Here is a 24,073-nt window from a genome sequence, read left to right as displayed (position 1 = left end):
TTGATTGTTTTATTAATAAGAGACACAATTTATTAATTTGATTTGTTTTAAACACAAATGTACATTATGTAGGAACAACAATGAGACTGAAATTATGGCAATGAATCATTTAGTTTGTTCAATACACTGATTAAATTATGACCAAAACTAGTGTATCTCTTTAAGAGTGAATCTATGAATTATTTAATTAGTCTATTGATTATAAACACTTTATAGAAAAGAAGTCACTAAATCAATGAGTAAGTCAACTAATTATTCATTTATTTGATTTGTTCAATGCACTGTTTTAATTATGACCAAATCAAGTGAATCTCTTTATGAGTAAGTCACTAAATCGTTCACTCTTTTGATTAAATCAAAAGACTGTCTTCTAAAGGACAAAAAAACAAACAAAACAAAACTGAAATTCGCTGAATTAAAAATTCAAAACAATTATTGAGAAGCAAAATAATAAGATATTAATAGTTGTTTTCTGAAAATTGAGTGGATTTCTGCTTAAAACAAGAACACATGTCTACCAATTGGATCAGAAAAAAAATTATTGTTATTTTCCTGTCCACACGAGCTGATTTTGATTCATAATTTAACATTAAAAAGCATAAACACACTTGAAAATGAGTTAGCTAGTAAGTAGCTTCAAATTCATCATTAGTTGTGAGTCTGTAAATCCTTCACTCACCTGAAAAACACTCACTTATTTAGTATGTATAAGTATGTTTACATACTTCCAAAAGAAGTATGTATAACAACGTATTATGACAAATTATGGTAATCATTCACCAAGCTGTTCAAAAATAATTTAAATTTTTAAAAACATACAAGCAGAAAACATTTTTTTTTTTTCAAACATGAATCATTTACTCAATAAGACTGATTAATTCACAAAATACTAACTTTACATGACTTCAAAACAGTGAACGCTCCACTACATGCTCATCTATTCATTATATATCATGAACCTTTGAAAGAGTATCTCAGATCCTATGATGCAAATTTAATTGAGGGCTTTTATTTGGAGCTGCCTAACCAATTGTGCTACATGAAGCTCTGGGCTGGGTCGGGACTCTGGGAACGAGCAGGACATATACTGCTGATGGGAGCAAACTTCAAAAGATCACAGCGGCACCCTGTAGTGTATGCACCAGTGCTCTTAATGACACGATATGGCTTGTTATTTTCTGTGGTGTTTTTGACTGATAAAAGCTGGCCGAAGCTACGGCAGAGGGTATTTCTGGCTTGACTTAACACCAAATGCCCGACTCAATTAAAAAAAGGATAATTGGATATAGAGCAGCCATCATCACTGATGATAAACCATATATTTGTTTATTATCTCCGTGACGAATACCACCCTCGTAATTACCTGTCACTTCGGTTATTATTTTCCAGCTATTTGCGCCCCGTTCTGTGGTTTTATCTGATTGTCATTCTCTGAAACGCCCAATCTCTCATTTTTATTCTCTAATTAGCATTAGCCATGAGGCATTGACCACTCCCTGTGAGAACACAGCAGTGTCTGGAAGCTTCTTTTGGGCGCTGAGTGCAGCATATGAAGGGAAGAAACCCAAACTTTCTTGGCCTCTGGCAGAATGCCGCTCATACTAGTGGCCAGAGGGTGAAGCTGGAAGAGACTACGGTCAGATCAGGAGTGATAAACACCACTACGCTCGGTGCACACAGCGCAGAGCGCCTCAACGTTAACCTCTCTCGCCTTATGCTAATGGAGATCCTGGTAAGGGAGCTCCGCAATGAGACCTTGAATCAAGCAGGTTTATTTCAATAAATAAATAAACATGCCAGTACATGCCAACGCAAGGTCACCGCTGCTCTAGCCAAAGGAGGAGACAGTTTCTTAAAGAAGTAATTTGGAACAGGCTTAAATAATTGGTTAGATGGAAGCAGGAGGCTCCAGGGTGCACTGTTATAAATGTGCCGGCAAGCATGACTGTTTATATGAAAGCGTAGGACAGCAATTAGAGCAACCACACAAAGTGACACATGTGATAAAGGTTCTGTTTGCATTTCTCTCTTCCACTTTGGCGGTCGCAGGAGAGGAGTGACGGCCGGCCCGGAGCTCCCCGGAGGGTTAACGCCGCTTAAGCGTTCCATTTAACGCAGCCGGCTTTAGAGATCATTACAGAACGTGGAGAAATGAAAGCAAAACCTTAAGTTCCCCTAATGGGCGGAATGAAAGCAGGTTTTAATTGCTGTCTAAAATGGCTGTATTATTTCATTAAAACTAATTACCCTGTCAAGCAGGCCGCATCGGCTTCATTTCAGCACAACAGGGGAGAAATGGGCCTTCCAGGCACCTACGGCTCAATGGGATTGATCGAGGGCCCGGGTCACTAATAAGGTTAAGAAGAGCCGCCTTTCATCCGCCCAGCCGTGGGGAGAACTCGAGGAGGACTGTATATGAGCATGTTTGCGGAGAACGAGCCACTCTGATCTCACTTGAGAAAGAAAAAAAAAAGAAGTGACGCCTCGCGGTTCATTTTGGCCGGCTGTTGCTTGATCTGCTTGTTTTTCCAGCCCAATTCAAATTCCACAGCCAAACCCAAACAGCTGCTACTTGACACGATTCCCTCCATTTGTTCAAATTAAGACGCTTTTTTTCTCTCCCTGCCAGAGCCAGAATCAAACGCCGGCATTTGCATCTCAGCGTGAACCTGCGCACGACCGCAGACGATTCGCTCTAAACAAAGTCTGCGGATGCTAATGGTTTTAACCCACCCTAATGGGCTTATGGTATTGCTGAAATATTTCCCAGGGTAGTCATCCCTGGGAAAACCCAACTAATCACAGCTAGTCACCATAGGCCCCATCATCGCCACTGCCTTGCAGCAGAGAGCTTTAATAAGAGTGTGGGCCTACATGAAATTAGGATCAATGGGAGATCGCAGTGCAAGACTGCTGGTGGTCTACACACTTGATAGGTTTGGGAAACGCTTCAAGAGAGTTGTTTGAAGCAAGTCTCCATTGGTGTGAAAACGGAGGGGGAGTAGTTCAAAAAGCGAGCTGGTAGTGTGGCATTAAGACAGTTTTGTTTGGAAATTAAGCAGGTATCATTATAAACCCATTACAAAACCATATGGGGCTTCTGCTCTTGTTTGAGATGCTAGGTAGTCCTCTGCATTCCCATGGGTGATCAATATTTTAGAAGATTCCAAGCTCTAAGGGAAATGCTGAGGGGAACAACGGTCTATTAATCCAGAATAACAAGGTACCTGTTTTAATCTAACTTACCCCAGAGCTGTACACTCAACTGTAGGATCGCTCAAATCAATGCAGGGGAGTGTTGTGGGAGGAGTTGGACTTAGCAAGCACAATTTCGCAGCCTCAGTGTGGAATCGTCATGGTGGTGCTTTAAAACCAATTTCATACACTAGCATTAAATCCACATACTCATCTGTATAATTGGTTTGGATGTCTTTTTCTAATTATAAAATGAGGCTCGAATAAGGTTGGGTAATGGAGCTTTTTAATCGGCGCTCTTTGTTTGACTACGGCCCACGCAAGTGTACTCGATAGAGGAAAAGACTCGTAAAAATGCAGTTTTCATAATCAGCTGTTCTAAATTGAATTTCCATCTTGGTAAATTGAGAAATCAGAAATGGCTTAGAAAGCAGTCTTTGAGGGCAAAGTAAGTGAAATACTTAAGTGCGATTTTATCTACAATAATCAAAACACTTAATATTAAAATCAATCAATCAATCAATCAATCTATCTATCTATCTATCTATCTATCTATCTATCTATCTATCTATCTATCTATCTATCTATCTATCTATCTATCTATCTATCTATCTATCTATCTATCTATCTATCTATCTATCTATCTATCTATCTATCTATCTATCTATCTATCTATCTATCTATCTATCTATCTACCCTTCCATCCATCTATCTGTCTGTCTGTCTGTCTGTCTGTCTGTCTGTCTGTCTGTCTGTCTATCCATCCATCCATCCATCCATCCATCCATCCACCGATCCATCTATCTATCTATAAATCTATCTATCTATCTATCTATCTATCTATCTATCTATCTATCTATCTATCTATCTATCTATCTATCTATCTATCTATCTATCTATCTATCTATCTATCTATCTATCTATCTATCTATCTATCTATCTATCTATCTATCTATCTATCTATCTATCTATATATCTATCTATCTATCTATCTTTCTCTCAAAACACATACATAATAACTGCAAACCTCTGATTCCTGTGACGACAAAGCTGAATTTTCAGAAGCCATAACTACTTTAGGATTTAGTGTCACGCGGCGCTTCAGTTATCAATTTTATAACTATTATTAATGACAAAAACAGCTGTGCTGCTTAATATTTATATGAAAACTATTTCCTCAGCAGGTTTCTTTGATGAATAGCAAGAAAATACCAAGCATTACTAAACAAAACCTCATTCTTTGTGAAGTACCAAAATGGGGGAAATGGAGTTTGAAGAAGTCAACAATTTTGGGCTAAACCCTTGAGAAGTTTTATACAGTCAATAGTTGCAGATCATGTCCCTTTGCGCTCCTGCCTCATCTTAGTGTTTTTTAGTGCCTTTTCTCACACTTTTTTTTTTGGAACTTTAGAGGGGCACAGCGCTTGTCCATCCCATCCTCTCCCACTAGTCTATCTATGGCACAGGGTAATTGCACCCCTGGGTCCCTGAGAGACTTCACAGCAAGTTGCAGCAGTCTCTTCAGACCAACATACACACACTTGGTCACACATATGCCTGTTTTCGCATCGGAGCTGTCAGCCAACACAAACCTAATGAGGATAAACTTCTAGTTTTTAACCACAGTGAGGAGCGCTATTAATTACGTCTCCACTGGTGGGACCATCGCGTGGCTCCCTGCTCGTCATATCAACGCTGGGCAAAAAGCGGGAGAGGAGCGGACAGCCTCTCTTACAGGGAACAAAGAGCACCAGGAACAGATGTTCTCAAGACTCAGCAGTCAGCCTGTACCCAGAGTCCTCCACCAGTTTAAGTGTTACTGTTTGCTATACAGTGCCCTTAGTAAACACAGACTCTGGGTTTTAACAAGCTGGGACCAACAATGTTTTTTTTTCCTTTCTCTCCTCCGTACGCTGCCTGTAGCCTCCAGTAACAAGCTGCCAGTGTTTAACGCCGATCCCTTGCTGGCTGCTGTTAATTCAAAGGTATGCTGGAGTTTAAGTGTACGAGTCCTCAAGTCTTAGAGACGGGCACAGATGTTTCTAAAGAAATGCTGCGAGTCGTTCATTAGTTTAGTACTTTTTTTTTCTATTTTGGCCGAGAGAGCTTTGCATCTAAACGCAGATTGAGGAAAAGTAGTTGCGGATGAAATGCTGAATAATGATCGACCATTACTGAGTTTGTAGTTGCTTTCAGTATAAGAATAGTTTCTGATTGAAAAGCCTTGTTTAAAAAAACAGGTTTTATTAGGGCTGGGTGATAAAATCGGTATCGATATTTATCAATATCGATCAAAAAAAGATTTGGTATGTATTTTTGGTATGAAGCGCTATAGTTTCATTAAAATGTGGCACACAACTTGCACGACATGCCTATAGGAGTGACGAGCACGTAAACAACGCACATTTTCTAGACGCACTTAGTTGAAACATCTCAACTTTTCTGAATGCCATGAGCGCACCGCGATTCATGTAAGTAGAAGTAATCAATCTGCTTCACACTTTGTATGGAATGCATTTCGTTGCCTTGTACTTGTACATGTGTGATGACAATAAATTGAATCTAATCTAATCTAATCTAATATACACATTTCAACAATAATGGCAAACTAATTACCTTAGACAAACACAGCGCAACCAAATACTGCAGTACTTTTTACTTTACTCTATAAACTTGTATCGAAACCGCAGCAATGGTTTGTTCATTTGTCATCCTCTGAGAAATCACTTGATGGTCGCCAAGTTTATGAGAGATGCCGGGGGAGCGCCTGAAGTCCATTGTAAATAGTCAAGGAATCCACACGCACGCTTGTCACTTCAGGTCAGAATAACAACACATCCAAAAATGAGTGCCATGGCTAGTAGCAGCGATTGTCAATAAAAAAAGGATTTAAGGATGCCGCCAGAGTGGCTTTTTGGTTTCTTTTGCTGTGCATCCCAGCCACTAGCTCTCCATATGAAAGATTATTTAGCATAGGGGGTAATATAGTCATTCAACTTCATAATTTGTAATGCTGCAATATGTGTTTGAAAAATGATGGCTGGATCCTTTACTTAAAAGCTCAGATTGATTACCATAATTTGTGTCGTTGACAGAGTTTGAGGTTTACTTTATCATTATTATTCACACCTTAAGATTTGATTTTTCAGTATTTATACGGTTACCATTGCACAGTTTGTAACATTTGATTTATCATGTTTAAGAGATTTATATGTATACACATATGTATATTTTATTATAAAGAGATTAGATCGTTTGTTTAAATATTTTAGTTTTTGACTATTAAACTATTTGCCTTAGTAATGTTCGTAAATTAAAATAAAGTGGTTAAATGAAAAAATCCGTATTTTCCTAAATGGATTGTTAAAAAATATCCAATAATTATCAATATCGAATTATATGAAACATGATATGATGATCATTTTTTTAAGTAAGGTTAATAAATATGGCTGACAATGATTAGTCTCTAAAGTTTCGATCACATTTGTAATAAGAATGTGGCCTTGACGTTTTTTATATTACAAATATGTATGACATTATTATTTAATGTCTTTGTTTTCTGTTTCCATAAAGGAAATATTAGGCAAAAAAAGATCAATAATATTTACATCTAGAACATTTATTCATTCATTAATTTTCCTTCGCTTTAGTCCCTTATTTATCAGGGGTCGCCACAGAGGAATGAACCGCCAACTATTCCGGCATATGTTTTACGCAGCGGATACCCTTCCAGCCACAACCCAGTACTGGAAAACACCTATAAACTCTCACATTCACACACACACTCATACACTATGACCAATTCAGTTCATCCGATTCACCTATAGTGCATGTCTTAGGACTGTGGGGGAAACCGGAGCACCCAGAGGAAACCTAACACAGGGGGAACATGCAAACTCCACACAGAAATGCCAAGAGGCCGTGCCGGGACTCGAACCAGCGACCTTCTTGCTGTGAGGGGACAGTGCCAATCACTGAGCCACCGTGCCACCCACATTTAGAACAATATAGCAAAATGTTATGGATCCTTTTCAAAAACATTTTGAAGGTGGCATAAGTGCAGTCCAGTCATTGGGCTCAGCTATTAAATAAAGAACAATAAGATTTTTTATTCAAGTATTCATTCATTCATGAGCTCACAGGATGCATGTTGCACTGAAAGGATTTGACTCACTAAAAACAGCTCATGTTTGGAAATCAGACTATACTGACTGCATAATTTTTATTCACCATTAAGCGCCTTATATGATTCATTAGCTAGGAAATCAGACTAGACTTGCCCTTTAAAATTTTGATTCACTAAAAAGGATGACATGATTCATTAGCTTGGGAATCAAGCGATCATTTATTCACTCAGGAATTGGACTATGTTCATACAATTAATTTCATTCTCTGAATCTAATGGTTTTCTTTTGTTTAAAAACAATCACGTCATACTTTTTTAATGCATCACAATGCAACTGACAAACACTTCCACCTCCTCAAAATTATTATTAATATTGAGTATATTATTTATCTTTCCACCTCTTGATCTTTCAATCTTATTATTATTGTTATTATTCCTATTATTATTATTATTATTATTATTATTATTATTATTATTATTATTATTATTATTATTATTATTAATAATAATAATATTGTTGTTGTTGTTGTTGTTGTTGTTGTAATGTTTTTTCTTGTTATTCCTATTAACATAATTTTTTCTTTGTTTTCATATTCTTCATATATTATTATTATTATTGTAATGTTGTTGTTTTTCTTTTTTCTTTTCTTTTTTCTCCTCTCGTTAGTCTTCTTATTGCTGTGTCTTCTGCATCTTTTTCCACTTTATTCTTCTTCTACTTATTATTATTATTATTATTATTAATCTTTTCTTATATTGTTATGGGGTGACACATTGGCGCAGTAAATAGCACAATTGCCTCACAGCAAGAAGGTTGCTGGTTCGAGCCTCGGCTGGGTCAGTTGGCATTTCCGTGTGGAGTTTCCTCCAGGTGCTTGGTTTCCCCCACAGTCCAAAGACATGTGTTGTATGTGAATTGGGTAAGCTAAACTGACCGTAGTGACTGACCATAGTGTGTTTGGGTGTTTCACAGTGATGGGTTACAGCTGGTAGGGCATCCGCTGCGGAAAACATATACTGGATAAGTTGGCGGTTCATTCCGCTGTGGAAAACCCAGATTAATAAAGCAACTAAGCCGAAAATAAAATGAATGAATGTATCGTTATTATTATTATTGTTATTATTATTATTATTATTTGTCCTCTTCCTGATTTCACAACCTCCCCTCACCTCCTGATTATCATTATTATCAATAATATTATTACTTCTACTTTTGTTATCATTATTATTTTCACTGTTCTGACTTGTCCTTCTCCTGTTATCTCCTCAATATTATTATTAGTTAAAAATAAATCTTGATAAAATTGATCAGTTCAGGAATCAGACTGTATTATATGTTTTGATTCACTAAAAAGGGAATTATTTCAAATTAAAATGTTTAATTGACAAGTCTATGCGTTTATCACAATTATGCTTAACTAAAAGAGATAGTTCATTCAAAAATTTAAATGAACTTACTATTTACTCATCCTCAAGTGGTCATAAACCTTTCTTAAAACATAAAAGAAAATATATCGAAGAAAGAAGGAAGAAGATAGTAGGAAAAACAAATATTATGGAAGTCAATGGTTACAGATTTTCAACTTTCTTCAAAATATCTTCTTTTGTGTTTAATAGAAGAAAGAATCTTAGTCAGATTTGGAACAAGTGAAGGGAAAGTGAAGGAGGACAGAATTTTAGTTTTTGTCTGAACTGTCCCTTTAAGGAAAAACAGGCTATAATTAGAATATCCAAAACACTAATACACACAAATGTAATAACCTGAGCTGAACCAAAATTAAAAAATAAGTCGCCACCAGTTCTAGATCTGAAACTCACCCCGAACATTTGTCGGAGGTCTGGGTCCCGGAAGCGGAAGGGAATGTTGGAGACGTGTAACCGTTTGGGCTGCTGCTTCTCTGAAGAGTCTGATGGCTGGAGCTGAAGCTGCTGAGATCCGTCTGTCTGTACCACATCGTCCGCCTGCTGAAACACACACACACAAAGCTCTGTTAGCTCTGAAACACTGTAAAAGTGCAGCGGGCAATGGTGAGGTGGGAGATCAGGGCAAGCTGGTGGCATTTTACAAATTCCCTGTGCTCTGCCAACATTTGTATGTGGCGGTGAAGATTAAGGAAGCTGTCAGGAAGTGTGGATACAGATTTAAAGGGGAGGGAAAAAAAATCTGACATGGGAAGACCAGAGAATGCATTTACCGAGCAGCCGCCTATAAAGACCTGAGGGAAAACGGGAGAGAGAGAGAGAGAGACAGAGAGAAAGTAAGCGTAAAGATGGTGTGCTCATCTGTCCATCATGTGGAGGAAATGGTAGTGACACAGCTGTGCTCAAGGATGGACTGCTGTCCGTGACACACATTCATCTTTCACCTCACAAGCCCTGGTGCTGCAGCTTTCATCCCATTCTCAGTATTTCTCCAGCTGGATTTTGAGCATCGTAATAGCTCATCTGACCAGTCTCTGACCAGATGCTGTCACAAGTGGGGAGTTATAAAACTCTGAAATATAGCTCATGCAGTGGTGTTTCCGATAGAGATAAACCAGTAGTGTTTTTTAACATCTTGTTTTAATTATTAAACGTTACTGTACAATTCTATGATAATGATTATTATAAGTCAGAATTATTAGCACCCCCCCTGTTTATTTTTTCCCTAATTTATGTTTAACGGAGAGAAGATTCTTTTAACACATTTCTAAACATAATAGTTTTAATAACTCATTTCTAATAACTGATTTATTTTTTCTTTGCCATGATGACAGTAAATAATATTTTATTAGATATTTTTCAAGACACTTCTATACAGCTAAAAGTGACATTTTGTTGAAGAATTTCGATAGACTATCGAAAAAATATAGCTTAAAGGAGCTAATAATTTTGACCTTAAAATGGTTTTTAAAAAAATGTAAAACTGCTTTTATTCAAGTCGAAATAAAACAAATAAGACTTTCTCCAGAAGAAAAAATATTATCAGACATACTGTGAAAATTTCCTTGCTCTGTTAAACATCATTTGGGAAATATTTAAAAAAGAAAAAAATTTAAAGGGGGTTTAATAATTCTGATTTTAACTGTATAAGGCAAATATATACCATAAAACATTGTATTAATTAAATATAAATACTGTAAATACATTAATTAAATACATGATGTATTATAACATTACACATTTTAATAGTATTTTGTTTCAACAACAACAACAACAACAACAACAACAACAACAACAACAAAAACTACTTACATGGGAAAGATATACCATAAAATGTATTTGTAATTTTATATCAAAACAGTAAATACATTAAAATAATAATGTATTATAAAATACATATTTTATAGAATTATTGTTTAAACCAAAAAAACAACTTACGTTTTACTTTTTATTATATTATATTATATTATATTATATTATATTATATTATATTATATTATATTATATTATATTATATTATATTATATTATATTATATTATATTATATTATATTATTATGTATTTTTGCTTTTACAATTACATTATTTTTGCATTTTCTATGATGGTTTTATAAGAAAACCAAGAAAATAAGAAATTAATGACCTAAAAATTTCATTTTTTTTTTAAATATATATAATAACTACAAGAATAAAAATTGTAGATTATTAAAATAAGGCAAATGAGTAAATGAGTTCAAATAAGGCACAATGGTGTACACATATTTTGCAGCTAGTTTAGATGTTTAATCTTTAATCGTTTAGATTAAAGGAGGAATTATTTAATATTTATCTCGCTCTCGTGGCTGTGCGTGCTCTGTTAACTGTGAATCCAAGTGAAGTAGGCTTAAATCAAAAGGTAGCCTAATGCAAATATGCATGTAATTAATGACAAATTTAGAAAGCAAAAGCAAAAATCCAGAACCCATAATTTTAGGAGATTTAGAAATCCGGGTCAGATGCATTTTTAATTCCCCAAAAGGTGCATCTCTGTGGGTCTGCAGAGCAAGTGAGAGTGTCTGTGGAAGTTCTGACAGATCTCATAGAACCAGCAGTAGGAAACAGGTAATTTTCCACAGATTAATCAATTGCGGATGTTTGGTTAATGGATGGATACAAAAATACACCACACACCCACACACACACACACACACACACACACACACACACACACACACACACACACACACACACACACACACATATATACATACATACATACATACATACATACATACATACATACATACATACATACATACATACATACATACATACATACATACATACATACATACATACATACATATATATATATATATATATATATATATATATATATATACTAAAATGATGACAATAATAGTAAAAAAAAGAAAAAATGTCGCCAAATATACTCGGTCGTTAATATACTTGGGCAGCCCACCCAAGTAAAGTCTATGTGTGGGAAGCACTGTATACACATTTAAGTTGAAAATATAAAGTACTGAAAATATTTATTATTTATATTATAAAATAAGTAGTTTTTTACAGTCGTTTCTTAAATATTTCATTAAAAAGTTTAATATATATTGTTAATATTGTAAAAAAATATAGAACCTAACATTTTATTTCAGATAGTCGACACTATAATAAAATCTATAATAGATCTAAAACATTGTAAAGTAACATTATACAATCTAAATTCATATCAATTCATAAAATTCAAATCAAACATTATGGAACAATATAAAAAAGAAACTATATGAAATATCGATATTCATAAATAAAAATACTGTCTAACAAAATGCTTTTGAGTGAGGATCAGCTTGGTGCATAATTGAATAAATAATTAATCCAGACGTGATGCAATGGACGACAGATGCACGAGACTTCTGTGCGTTTAAGAGTTTGTCTTGTTTTTCAGCCATTGTGTGCAGACATGTTCAGTGAAGGAAAAAAGCATGGTGAGCGCAGCACCCGAGCGGCAGCCCTTCATGTACATAATGAATTAGAAGAACATGGGAGCACAGATGAAGAGATGATGTCAGCTAAACTTCCCCCGGCTTAGCAGGATCAATGAGAGAGAAGTGCTGAAGGCAGCTACATTTGGCTGGGCCCATAGACAGCTGTATACTAGAGCACACACACTCTCTCTCTCTCTCACCGCAGAGACTGAAAGACAGAGATGAAAGAAAGAAAGAAAGAAAGAAAGAAAGAAAGAAAGAAAGAAAGAAAGAAAAAGAAAGAAAGAAAGAAACAAAGAAAAAGAAAGAAAGAAAGAAAGAAAGAAAGAAAGAAAGAAAGAAAGAAAGAAAGAAAGAAAGAAAGAAAGAAAGAAAAAGTGTGGTACTATTTGGTTAGGGTGTTTTTTTCTTCTGAAAATTACACTGGGACATGCCCTTCTAGCAGCACAAAAAAAAAAAACGTAATTAGTAATTAGTGGTTCATTCCACTGTGGCGACCCCTGATAAATGAGTGAGTGTGTGAGAGTTTTTGACTATGTAGACAAGTTGATTTTACTTAACACTTCGTTACAACAGAAATACTTACATTTTTAAGTATTTAAACTTAAGTAGAAGTGCTAAGTTCACTTAAAGGTCCAGTAGGTGATCTGTCAAAATGCTAACCGGTAATAATACCTTTGAAACACAGCCCCTCCCCTGCCATCCAAAGCCACGCCTCCTAAAATCACGAACGCGCGCACCGCAACATGATAATCCACTAGATCATGCCATTCGCCAGTTAGATATGTAGTTAGTGGTTGGCTGGTGGCATGCAGGAATTACACTTATTACTAAGCCATACTTACATGCTATTTCAGAGCGAATACTCAAAGTAGCATGGCAAACAACATAGGGAGCGCGTTTCAGGTTGTCAGTGTTCAAAAATGAACCAATGTAAATATAAAACCAACTTCACCTCAGTAAAGCAGGCTAGGCGGAATAGCGCTATTTTCTTTATGTTTTGCTGTTAAACTAAATACAAATCTACATTTATCGAGGCTGTAAAACGTCCCTTATGAAACTGAAAATAGTCACATCAATGTTTCACCAGAAGATTTCAGTGGCTGAACAACACTTCCGAGCATATAACCTATTCGTAACACAACACAATCTACATCAGCTTTGCGTGACTAAAATAGTTTTAAAATATAAAATTACCTGTCTAAAAAAATACTTCAGTCATGGTGTCGTCCTTCCTCCAGCGTGCAAAAGAAACTCTGATAACGATTCAGGATTTTAAAAAGTTTTGATTCAGCATTTGTTTTTACCGCTGTCACTCGTGTTCACGTGACCGCAGCCCACGTGAACGTGCATTGGCGGGTCTGCGTGATCAGACATGGGCAGTTGTACAAATCTACATTTGCTGACAGTTTGGGCAACTTATCAAAATTATAGGAAATATCGACCCAACAATATTTAATTGGATGAACATTTTTTAGTTTTATGCCTATTACCCAGAATATAAAAATACATATAAATACATTTAGATCATTTACTTTAATCAGTACTATTGGAATGTGAAGAGACTTTCAATCAGCACAACAAAAATATTTCTGAAAACAATCACCTACTGCACCTTTAATTATATTAAAAGTGTGCTTGTAAAAAAAAAAAGTCACCCTCATTATAGGCAAATAAAACACAAACAAAAGACAATAATACATTACATGATCCTTATTATGAACAAAGCGAGTAGACTTGCATTAAGTACAGTACATATATTTTTAAGTACTGTACAAACAGTTTATACTGACAGAGACTTAAAAGGCTAGAAAAGCACAAAACAGGCCAAGAAAAGACATCTGAGCGTTTTAGCCTTTAATTTTGCCACATAAATGAGCACTCCTGTGTATTCTGAATTCAGAAATTTAAAACCGATAAATCAAAACTGACTTAGTGATTCATATTGACAGAATTTCTGATAGCATTTGGATTTATTTATAGAGGTGTTTCCTAACCCTGTCCCTGAAGGCACACAACTAATCAAACACACCCGAATCAACTCAGCAAAACATTAGAAAAGACTCCAAAACCTGAAATGAATGGGTCAGATAAGGAAGACAATACAAAATACAAAATACACACACCGGCCACTTTATTAGGTACACCTGTTCAACTGCTCTTTAACGCAAATTTCTAATCAGCCAATTATAAGGCAGCAGCTAAATGCATTTAAGTATGTAGACATGGTCAAGACAATCTGCTGCACCTCAACCCAAGCATCAGAATGGGAAAGAAAGGTGATTTAAGTGACTTTGAATGTGGCATGGTTGTTGGTGCCAGACGGGCTGGTCTGAGTATTTCAGAAACTGCTGATCTACTGGGATTTTGGTCTGAAGAGTTTTGATTTCCGCTGCGACATTTGGATGGTAGGGTCAGAATTTGGCATCAACAAAAAAAAAAGCATGGATCCATTCTGCCTTGTATCAACGATTTAGGCTGGTGGTGGTGGTTTAATGGTGTGGGGGATATTTTCTTGGGCTCATTAGTTCCAATTGAGCATCGTGTCAATGCAACAGCCTACCCGAGTATTGTTCCTGACCATGTCCATCCCTTTAAGACCACAGTGGACTCATCTTCTGATGGCTACTTCCAGCAGGATAACGCCCCATGTCATAAAGCGTGAATCATCACAAACTGATTTCTTGAACATGACAATGAGTTCACTGTACTCAAATGACCTCCACAGTCACCAGATCTCAAACGAATAGAGCCCCTGTGATGTGGTGAAATGGGAGAGTCGCATCATGGATATTTAACCAACAAATCTGCAGCAACTGTGTAATGCTATCATGTCAATATGGACCAAAGTCTCTGATGAGTATTTCCAGTACTGTTGAATCTATACCATGAAGGATTAAGGCAGCTCTAAAGACAAAAGGGGATCCAACTTGGTACTAGTAAGGCGTACCTAATAAAGTGGCCAGTGAGTGTATGTTCTGTTGGTGTGCCTCCAGGAACAGAGTTAGGAAACACTATGCACACTATCCCAATCAATACTTTCAAATAACTACATACTTTCCCTAAATCTATCCATTGTTTCATATAACCAGTACTTTCTTAGGTAAGTACCTTTTAGTACATATTCTGTGAGATAAAGTGCAATCGCTTTATCTGTACACTTCTAAGTGTGTTTTTCATGTATATACTTAATTATAATAAGTAGGCTGGACAAATTCCCCCTCATTAGGCACAAAACACAAGAGATATGAATCACAGAAGATGGCGATATATCATGCATTAGGTAATGAAGATATAATGAGATATCTATCACTCCATTCCTTTTTTCTCTCGCCACCCTGACAGAGAAAAATAGAGGGAAAAGGTGAAATAAACGCAATTATGTAGACACAGCTAAGAACATAATACCAACTCAAATGCAAAAGATTTGGACCTGCAAGGCGTTCATTTTTCCACTCATTACAGAGAGAAGGTGAAAAATGGCATGATAAAATATTTCAGCTGAAATGAGATTTTAAAGTTTAACTCGCTGTACAAAACCATTATTGCGGAGGACATATGTCTTTACAAGGGAAATTACACTAGTAACATGACAGAAGCGACTTTACATTTCTATGGGTCGCATAGATTAATCTTTTTTTAAAAATGAACAGATACAATAATAAGGCCGAGCAGACAAGCATCTTTACATCTTCTGTGCTTATCTAATTACCAGTTCTACTAAAGGGAGTTTTCAGTGAGAGAAAAAAGAAGAAGAAATATTTGCATTACAATAAAACAGTCCAAACTAATCAGTGTATCGCCTTTTTTAGGTTAGAAAATAACACTATTTTTCCCCCAAACACAAACATTTGACTGCAGGATTAACTAGCTCATAATAACTCTATATTAATGGATGGAATAATATTTTATGTCTTTTCAAGACACAGAAGCTGTGGTTGTGGTTTAAAGGGTTAGTTTATTTAAAAAATGAAACTTCATTCTAAACCTGTGACTTCTGTGTTACACTTAAGACATGTGTAAAAAAAAAAAATCTATGTCAATGTCAAGTCAATGGGGTTCGCTGTTGTTTTAGACACAAAATATTGTTCAAAATATCTTCTATTGTGCTATGAAGAAAATAAGTCATACAGTTTTGTGATCTATAAAAGTGATTATAGGTTTACAAAACACTGCTTTTTAGTCGAATTAAAACTAGGGTACGCAATTTTGTATATTAGCAAGCTGCTGTAGCTTTAATTATTACCTAATGTCTCATATATTGGTAAAATCATACAGGAAGAACTTACAGGTGAGCAAATATTGAGTACATTTTCATTTTGTGTTAAGAATTCAAACGGTCACATTTTTCCAATTAATCCCACATGAAAAAATGCTACAGTTATTTATTGTGTTTTTGAACCATACTATAGTAAAGTAAATTTTACTGTATTCATCATAACACTTTGGTAATGAATGCTACAGCATACTGTAGTATTACTCTTACACAAGTGTACTGATAAACTGTAATAAATACTATAGTATACATATGTTTTTAAGGCTGTGGTAGTAAAATATTCTCTATGGTTGTTGTATTACCACAGCAACTGTAGAAATACCATAACAGATTAATTCAAGTACTTTACACAGAAATAAAGTCACTGGGGTGGCACCTTTATAAAAGGTACACTTTTGCACCATACAGGTGGACATTTTGTACCTTTAAGGTTCACTTTTGTACCATTAGGTTACTATGAGCTACACATTTGTACTTTTTGGGTATTAATATGTACCTTTAAGGACCTGTTAGGAACAAAAGTGTACCTTTTGAAAAGTTACCACCCCAGTGACAGACTTTATTTCTGAGAGTGTATTATAATATAGTATTTACTAGGGCTGTGCAATTTGGGGAAAATATCTAATTGCAATTTTTTTGATAGATATTGCGATTCTGATTCGATTTACGATTTTATTCAAGCTTCAAGCTGATTTTAATTTAATTCAAGCTTCAGCAACAATTCTGTGACAGCTCCTAAAAATGACCTGTTTTTGTTTGGTGTGTGTAACTCTGAAACCAAAATAGGCTCGAGCCAGTGACCTTCTTGCTGTGAGGCGATCATACTACCCACTGCACCACCAGGACACCGTCCCATATTACAAATGCTGTTTTTCTTTGATATTAATTCATCTATTAATGCTTTTGAAGCAGCTGACGCCATAATCTCACTTGCCAGCACTTTCCTGTTTGTTTTCTTTTTTTTATTGTAGGTGTACTTTAGTTACGCTATTTTGATTGGGAAGAACAAAAGTGTGCTCACTCAATTGGCTAGTTATAAAGCCCCGGTCAGATCACATGATTTCGCCACCATTTCCTTGACGTAGGGTGTTGTGGGGAATCGTAAACGACAAATGGACGTTGTGACACAAGATTCAATCGTTTCCTCTCGTGTAATGCGGCATAGTTCACAACAACCAAAACCATGTCTAGCATTTTTCTCAGACTCCAATGTTTATGTTGAGGTATTTCATTTTAAAGACCTTTAAAAGAGTGTATTCTTTGCCATAAACTGAACCAACACACAGGAGCCTGATAAAAATGATAATTTGGAGGGAAATTTTAAATGGCTTTTGGAGGTTTTTGCATCTGATCTCATTCATTCATTCATTTTCCTTTCGGCTTAGTCCCTTTATTAATCTGGGGTCACCATAGTGGAATGAACCGCCAACATATCCAGCACATGTTTTACAAAGCAGATGCTCTTCCAGCTGCAACCCATCACTGGGAAACACCCATACACTCTCATTCACACACATACACTACGGACAATTTTAGCTTACCCAATTCCCCTATACTGCATGTCTTTGGACTTGTGGGGGAAACGGGAGCACCTGGGGGAAACCCTCGCCAACACAGGAAGAACATGCAAAGTCCACACAGAAACGCCAACTGACCCAGCCAAGGCTCGAACCTGCGACCTTCTTGCTGTGAGGCGACAGCACTACCTACTGCACCACCGCGTCACCCGCATCTTAACTCTTCATATAAATTTTATATTGCAGCCTCTTGTGATTAACTAATCGCAACGTTTCAAATTGCGATTTTGATTCAATTTCGATTAATTGCATAGCCCTAGTATTTACTATAAACGGCTACAGTATTTTTCATGTGGGATAATGCACGTTTACACTGTCAAAATTAGTTTTCAACATCAAGTAAACAAGTCGTATTTCTCCCAAGCCGATGTGCTTAAATGCTGCTAAACGCTGAACCCTACAAAATGTCACATGGTCAGTCATCATTTGGGAACAATGAAGGTAAGTTTGAACCCCCGCTACAGGTTATACAGTATAACAGCAGCCAAACCTCTGAACCATTAAACGTCGAGGGTCAACGGCTCCTGCTTTTTCCATCTGACAACTTCCTCATCTTCTCTAATGCACAGATTCTCCCAACGGGCTCTCGGGGGTCTCTGTGAGAGGACACCGTGTTTACCAGCACATTGGCACTATCAATCATCGCGGCTATGTAGACAGTCAAGCCCTGTTAAGATAAAGCACACGGGTCGACTCTGGATCCACACTGCCTGTCGTCCTGCCCCTTGTGTATGCCGCCTGAGGTCGGCGAGCGGCGAAGGCCCGTAGCCCCTGCCTGATGGCGGTAGATGGAAAGCCGAGCAGATGGATGGGCAAGCGGAGGTGCAATTACCCCCTGGTGCCCCCGCTCCCTGGGCTGCACCTCTTCTCGCTCCGCCATCCTCATCCATCACGGCGGTGCCATCGGTCATTCACATGCTCTGTCTGCAGTAGCTCTGGAGAGAGGCGCGCTATCTATCATGTCTAACAGGTGAGCGGTGCGACGGCGCGGACTCGCCCATTACCGAGCGGCGGAGCGTGGCCTCTGAGAGCCTCCAATTCCTCGCTCTGCCCAGCCGAGTGCTGGAGAGAAGGATGAGGGCTTTGATTTGCTTACTTTATGGGAACGTGTATTGACTAGGTCCTCTCAGATGTAAGTCATCATGTAGCGACGCGGAGCAGCGAGTAACGGACAGTGATAAAAATGAAGAGAAATCGTAGGGCTACTGTGCATTCGTCTTGCACGCTTTGCTTAAAGTCGGCATGGAACAGAAGTTGAGAAAGCTTTTTTCTTACCTAATGTAACGTATATAGCCGAGTGAACTGGTAAATGTGTAGAGTGGGACTTGAATGTATTGTAAAGGGATTGGATTGTTGTCATTTGCTATTATTTATTTATTTGTTTGTTAATCTGTTTATTAAACTTTTACAGAGATAACAAATTAATTTTACAGAGAAATTTAAACAAATATTATTCCCCCTAAACAAGATAAAATTACATTTATCTAAGAGAGAAAAGAAATAATAATAATAATAATAATAATAATAATAACAATAAAAAAAATCTAAAAATAAAAATAAAAATAATGATAATAATAACAATAAAAAAATCTAAATATCAATCAAATAAAATTAATAATAATGATAATAATAATAAAAAAATAAATAAAATAAAAATAATAATGATAATAATAAAAAAAAATTCAATAAAAAAAAATAAAAAAAATATATAAAAAATCAGTAAATACAATAAAAAAAATCTGTTCAGAATACACGTGTACCTTGATAACCCAATATTACATTAATAAATACCTAACATTAATCCTCAGGTATTTATACAAGGTAGTTAGATACACTTTACAATTGAAAGGCCCTAAGATTTACAGTTGAAATTTTTTCTTTTTTAGATATTATATTTAAATATTTTAAATGATGTTTAACAGAGCAAGACATTTTTTACAGTATGTCTGATAATATTTTTTCTTCTGGAGAAAGTCTTATTTGTTTTATTTCAGCTAGAATAAAAGCAGTTTTTAGTTTTTTAAAAGCCATTTTAAGGTCAATATCATTAGCCCCTTTAAGCTATATATTTTTTCGATAGTCTACAGAACAAACCATCATTATACAATAACTTGCCTAATTACCCTAACCTGCCTAATTAACCTAGTTAAGCCTTTAAATGTCACTTTAAGCTGTGTAGAAGTGTCTTGAAAAATATTTAGTCAAATATTATTTACTGTCATCATGGCAAAGATCAAATTAATCAGTTATTAGAGATGAGTTATTAAAACTATAATGCTTAGAAATGTGTTATAAAAATCTTCTCTCCGTTAAACAGAAATTAGGGGAAAAAATAAACCGGGGGCCGGTTAATTCAGGGGGACTAATAATTCTGACTAAATCTGTAGATTGACAGTTTGTAGAGATACTGACATGATAAGAAAAAAAAATTCTAAATGGGTCCCATGTTTCAGAAAAAGCTCTAGTATTACCGTTTATTGTAAACCTGATTTTTCCAAATGTATGAAGCTCATTGCATCTCGCAACCAGTGTCAAAACTTAGGGGAAATCTCTGTTTCCGTAATAAAAGAATACACCGTCTTGCTAACAGTGTCAAAACTGCATGGGCATTTGCAGTACAGCTCTATAACCCGTCTATATTCGGAGGAAGTCCAAAAAAGTGCAATAAGAGGACACGGTTCGATGTGCAGTTTTGTCACAGAAGAGAAACCCTTGAAAATTGATAGTCAAAAAGAAGTGATTGATGGACAAAGCCAAAACATATGTAAGAAGTCTGCTTGATTACAGCGATAACATATAGGGTCCAAGTCTTGAGTTATTTTTGCCAACCTCACTTTTGTGCAGTAGATTTGATGAGCAAATTTTAATTGGATAAGGCATTGTTAAGGCACAAATGATAATGCACAAACAGAGGAGGTTGATTAACTGTTAATAATCATTTGTACCATTTGGACACAGATGTGAAAATGCAAAAAAGTTTGCAGTTCATCATTTGTTTTGACTTTTTAAAGGGTTTTATTTATTTATTTTTTTAACTTTAAATGTCACGTTTCCGGTAAAGAAAATGTGATGTATTTAATTCTTTTATTTTATATAAATATTTTAATTGGATCACCTTTCTTTCTGTCAGGATTAGAAGAAGATTATACATTTATAGTAAAACTTGCCATTTTCCACTAGGGAGGTGTTTTTTGAAAACGTGTTTTTTTTCTTCATAGGATTCATTTAACAATTGTAAGTTTTTGAACAACACCTAATATAACAAAACTAAATAAATAAAAGATTTGCACTAAGCATCCCAACAGTTATACTATTACAGGATCGCTAAATGTAAATTTCTAGCAAATGTCATGCAAATTTAACATTTTAATTTTATTTTTATGGTTTAAGTGTTTTAGTTTCAACAAATATTTTGTTTATAGCTAAATAATTTAAAATAAAAACTTAAATAAATTTTGGAAATGCCCATATTAATTTCATGGTGACTTTGAGGAGAGGACAATTGCTCTGTCATAACAAGTACCTTGTAAAACACCCAGTCCAACTGACTCTTGACTTGAACGATACAATCTCTGTGGCTTTATTGGGAGCATTTCCACTTCTCATGAGTGTAGCGGCTTGAAGTGCTCTTCTCTGGAGGAGTTGACACCAGGCCAGGAGAGGGAGAAGAGAGGTAAGCGTTTGAGACTCCGCGCTCCAGGTTTGGATCTAATTATCTCATCGTCACCGCTAAGCAGCCATCTACAGGGGGTTCGTCTGCGCAATTTGCCTTTTAATTTGTGTTAATTGCATGTTAATTATATTGCAGCTAGCATGGGCTGCATCTGTCTCTTTCAGAGACAAGGTTTCAGAGGGCTTTGCTCTCCCAAGTTTCGTAGACGAGGTGAAAAGTAATTAAAAGTCTTCGCTGTTCGAGGCGAAGGCAACCTCCGTGCTCACTCGGGTTGCCTGCTCATCCTCTGGAGGACATCACGAGGTGAAGGATTCGACATCTTTCGTGTACATGTAGATGGACTGTGACCCTCTTTCCAGCACTTAACAGGAGGACAATGGCGAAGAGTTAAGTAACCTGCATTAGGGTCTCAGGATGTGGATCCTGCCAAAAAAGCTAATAGTTAATCCATATTGGAGGATTTTACGGTCAGCTAAGAAAAGATCCCCAAATTAACCCCAAGTAGGTATATTACCCCCTCTAAAGCTTTATGACAGCCAATTACCACAATTGAAGCAAGAAATGTTACATAACAACGTTCCATTTGCCACGGTCTGGGATTTAGTATGCCAAATGATTTAGTGAATGACAAATGTGGCCCATTTATTGCTCTGACATACTCTGTCCAGCACGTTTACTGTAAACATGTATCATTTCACATTTGAAATGACTGCTCCTACACGCATGCATGAAAACAAAGGCATTTCATGATCTATAAGTCATTACAACATATTTTATGTGCATGTAACTAAAATAAGTCAAATCATACAAGCAATTTTTTTAGAAACACTCCACTTCTTTTTTGAACTACACTGTTCCTATTTACTGTGACCTTTTATGTGAAGCTGCTTTGACACAATCTACATTGTATAAGCGCTATACAAATAAAGGTGAATTGAATTGAATTTCTTTTGAAAATAGGCTCATTTTACAACTCCCCTACAGTTAACAGTTAGATTTGACCATTTTTGAATCCTTTCAGCCAAACTACGGGTCTAGTTGGGGTACTTTTGGCCTACCTTAACATAGATCCCTGAATTGGATTAGACCATTAACTTTAAGATAACTCTAGAAAACCTGTAAAATGAGCCTATATTTTCCAAAAAAGTGGAGACTTCCTTTAAGTCAGTTTAAACCAATGTGTTAAAATAATTTAAGGTTGACCCCTTCAGACCTGAATTATATTTCAACTTTCAGAAAAATTTTAAAGTAGTAAATTTCCCTATTCATAAGACTTCCATAAATTAAACCAATTTAAAAAAAAATTAAAAAGGTTAATAACCTTTTATTGATTTTTTTGTTTGTTAATTTCAATGGACATCAGGTCAAAACAGTTGCACTTCAAAAACGATATACCAACTGGAAATTAAAAATAAAATAATACAAATTGTTAATTGAAGTAAAATGTTGCAGAACATTTTACAACTTTTCAGGTTTTTGTTTTATAGACTGCACATTCTCACATTCAATCTATGAAATATTGGCAAACGTTTCAATAAATGTATAAAGTGCTGAATAAATGAATAAAGTGCTGCCATGTTTCTTTTCACCCTACACTGTTAGACAAGTTATTGTATTTTTGCGATAACTTACCGGCAGCACCGCTGTCAGCAATTTACCACAACTACAATAACTTACCTGTAAATATGTTTTACAGTAGCAGGGCCCTACTACAATTTCATTTTACAGTAAAATAGCTTTTAAAATAACTTCTTTTTATTTTAAAATGCCCTTTACCACATTTAAATTTTACAGTATGACACTTTTTACAGTACTTTTACTGTCATTTATTTACATTTATGTGCACTAGCAGTACAAAACCTATAGTTTTAGTATTTACTATTGAATTTAATACTTTCCAAACAAGTGACTATTTTTTCATTAAAGATCTCATTTTTGTCTTCAACTACAGTAGCAGTACTTGATTACTTTGGTTACTGTAAAATACCGCAAATTCCTAATATGCAATAAGCTACTGTAAAAGATTAGTAGTGAACTGTAAAGAATGTATGTGGTATTTTACTGTTTGTTTTTTTCCGGTAAATAATTGTAAAATTGCGGCAAAGTCTAATGCTGTGTTCACACCAGACGTGACAAGCGCGGACAAACAGTGTAATAGACAAGTGAACATTTTGAGTTTACTCGCTTCATTCTAATCCACTTTATTCGCGTGTCAAATTCACTTCACAATAGATGCGGATTCGCGTCATGGGCAGGGCTTCTGTCTGCTCGGTGACTCTAGCTTCTTTGCTAAATGGCTAACATGGATTTTATTGAGAGAATA

At 35.8% G+C, this 24,073-nt stretch overlaps 1 protein-coding gene across 7 annotated transcripts in view; it reads right to left on the bottom strand.

Annotated features, from left to right (window-relative positions):
* Positions 1–24,073, bottom strand: part of rbfox3a (RNA binding fox-1 homolog 3a) — a 756,006-nt gene that overhangs the window by 69,697 nt on the left and 662,236 nt on the right. For 6 of the 7 annotated variants that reach the window (XM_056469069.1, XM_056469070.1, XM_056469066.1 and 3 more), the window contains one exon: positions 9,140–9,286. In XM_056469069.1, coding sequence (XP_056325044.1) covers positions 9,140–9,286 — 147 coding nt within the window. The remainder of the gene's footprint in view (positions 1–9,139; positions 9,287–24,073) is intronic. The other variant, XM_056469067.1, reaches the window with a different exon arrangement.

Source organism: Danio aesculapii, chromosome 12 (assembly GCF_903798145.1).
Source record: "Danio aesculapii chromosome 12, fDanAes4.1, whole genome shotgun sequence".
NCBI lineage: Eukaryota > Metazoa > Chordata > Actinopteri > Cypriniformes > Danionidae > Danio > Danio aesculapii.
Note: the sequence above shows the minus strand (reverse complement) of the source record. Positions and strands in the feature narration are given on the sequence as shown.